At 48.8% G+C, this 2,576-nt stretch overlaps 1 protein-coding gene across 1 annotated transcript in view; it reads right to left on the bottom strand.

Moving 5' to 3' along the window:
- Positions 1 to 2,576, bottom strand: part of LOC117939054 (T-complex protein 1 subunit beta-like) — an 11,365-nt gene that overhangs the window by 1,912 nt on the left and 6,877 nt on the right. Inside the window, exon 5 of the mRNA XM_034864097.1 lies at positions 1,030 to 1,321. Within this exon, the coding sequence (XP_034719988.1) occupies positions 1,030 to 1,321 (292 nt within the window). The remainder of the gene's footprint in view (positions 1 to 1,029; positions 1,322 to 2,576) is intronic.

Genomic DNA, 2,576 nt, shown 5'->3' with positions numbered 1-2,576 from the left:
GTGTGTGTGTGTGTGTGTGTTCGCAGTGTTGCACAAGCGTTTCAAGGCGTTTGAGTCCTCGTCTTTCCACCATGACGGCCGGACCTTTGGGATTCACTACGGATCAGGACACCTGCTGGGAGTCATGGCCAGAGACACGCTCAAGGTCCGTTCTTCTTCTACTCAACAAAAATAAGTTTATCTCATCAAATGTGCTTATATTTTATTCCATGTGATATTCCGTCTCATTGACACTGATACAGGTTTTGCACATGTGTATAATGACGATAAAGAGATTTTATTGGTCATGACCGAAAGAGCAAGATCCAGGGAGGGTACGAGCGGCCAAAATGGGGTTCCTCAGGAGGGGGGGGCTGGCGTCTCCCTTAGAGACCGGGGAGAAGCTCAGTCCTCCAAGAGGAGCTCGGAGTAGAGCCCCTGCTCCTTCATGTCGAAAGGAGCCAGTTGAGGTGGTTCGGGCATCTGGTGATGATGCCTCCTGGGGGGGTCCCTAGGGAGGTGGTCCAGGCACGTCCAGCTGGGAGGAGGCCTCAGGGAAGAACCAGGACTAGGTGGAGGGACGTCCAGCTGGGAGGAGGCCTCGGGGAAGAACCAGGACTAGGTGGAGGGACGTCCAGCTGGGAGGAGGCCTCGGGGAAGACCCAGGACTAGGTGGAGGGACGTCCAGCTGGGAGGAGGCCTCGGGGAAGACCCAGGACTAGATGGAGGGACGTCCAGCTGGGAGGAGGCCTCGGGGAAGACCCAGGACTAGATGGAGAGATTATATCTCCAACCTGGCCTGGGAACGCCTCGGGATCCCCCAGTCGGAGCTGGTTGATGTGGCTCGGGAAAGGGAAGTTTGGGGTCCCCTGCTGGAGCTGCTGCCCCCGAGACCTGATACCGGATAAGCGGACGAAGATGGACGGATGGATGGATATTTTATTAAAGCTAAAGCTTATTTAAAGTTACCGGACAAACTCTCTTCCGTATACAAGCTGTGAAAGACCTCGAGGTGTGTTTCAAGACTCTGTTTTCTAATGTTCTGCTAACAGTTGTCTTCTGCTCCAGGTCGGGGATCTGTCCGTCCTGAACCAGGAGTTCGGGGAGTCGGTTTATGAACCCGGGTCCGTGTTTGTGAGGGCAAAGTTCGACGGCGTTCTGGGGATGGCGTACCCGTCCCTGGCGGAGATCCTCGGGAACCCCGTTTTCGACAACATGGTGGCGCAGAAGGCGGTGGAGGAGCCGGTGTTTTCCTTCTACCTCAGCAGGTGAGACCCCCTTTTTCCAGTCCAGGGACTCACAAGATTGTCTCGCCAGTACAACCAGATCAGGGGGACGTTGCCTTGCTCAGGGGCACATTGGGAGTGAGGAGAGCAACTTTCATGTCGCACTTGATCAGGGCTTTAGTCAAGACCACCTTTGTTGAGTCCAAGACAAGTGCAAGACCAGGACTAGTCGAGTCCAAGTCAAGACCAAGTCCAAAGAGGTTTGAGTCTGAGTCAAGTCAAGTCAAAGACAAGTCCAAGACCAGAACTAGTCAAGTCCAAGACAAGACTAAGTCCAAAAAGGTTTGAGTCCAAGTCCAGGACAGTTAAAAAGGTCTTATGCATGACAGTATCAAGACAATCATTTTGGGTTTCCCTTTCCCTCCAATATTATTATCAACATAATAAAGACACCTGGACTCGGTCCAGACCAGAAGCCATATTGGGCAAGACCAGCGGCCAAGACCGAGACAAGTCCGAGTCCAAATACTAGCGAGACCGAGACAAGTCCAAGCCCAGCCCTGCACTTGATTGGGGTTTTCAAACTGGAGTCTAATGTCCTCCAAGAGACAAACGTCAAGCACAACGGTCCTCTTGACCCTCGTGTTGTCTTCCCGTCAAAATTGGAAATCAACACTTTTGTTGATGCTTTTTATATCGCTTTTAAGTTTTTGTCCTTTTTTCAACACTTTTGTCGTGTTTTTTTTATGTTTAACACTACGTATAACTAAGTTATTAACTTTAGTTTTAAAGTTATTGTTGAAATTTCTGGTCAATAAACCTCATTTATAGGAAATTATACCTAATATTTGAGTTAGAAAAGCCGAAATTAGGAATTATTGAGACTAAAATTAAAGGAATGGATGTTGATGATAATCACAGACTGGAATATGTCAACTTTTACTCAATACTATTTAAAAAACTCTTCCATTTGTTTTACAATGCTATAAAATTGAAAAAGACGCCCCAAAATTAATCAATTAATTCAAGCTCTACCGATTTTAAGAATACAAGAATCCGATTGTAAGCCAATCAGAGGGATTCCTTCCCAGGAAATGCAAATTCGTACAAGGGATGAGACCTGGTCTAAGACATTTGGTCTCAAGGGATCCAGCTTTGCCAAGCTTTCCAAAATTTCAAAAGTGTCCCAAAAGTCCCGAGAGGACTCTGGAAATTCAAAAGCCTAAGTGGTTTGATAAGAAAGTGTTGGGTGGGGTTAATAAGCAGGGTCCCTAGGGAGGTGGTCCAGGCATATTCAGCTGGGAGGAGGCCTCGGGGAAGACCCAGGACTAGGTGGAGGGACGTCCAGCTGGGAGGAGGCCTCGGGGAAGA

Source organism: Etheostoma cragini, chromosome 23 (assembly GCF_013103735.1).
Source record: "Etheostoma cragini isolate CJK2018 chromosome 23, CSU_Ecrag_1.0, whole genome shotgun sequence".
Taxonomy (NCBI): domain Eukaryota; kingdom Metazoa; phylum Chordata; class Actinopteri; order Perciformes; family Percidae; genus Etheostoma; species Etheostoma cragini.
The sequence above is the reverse complement of the archived record's forward strand: the minus strand, read 5'-3'. Positions and strand labels throughout refer to the sequence as shown.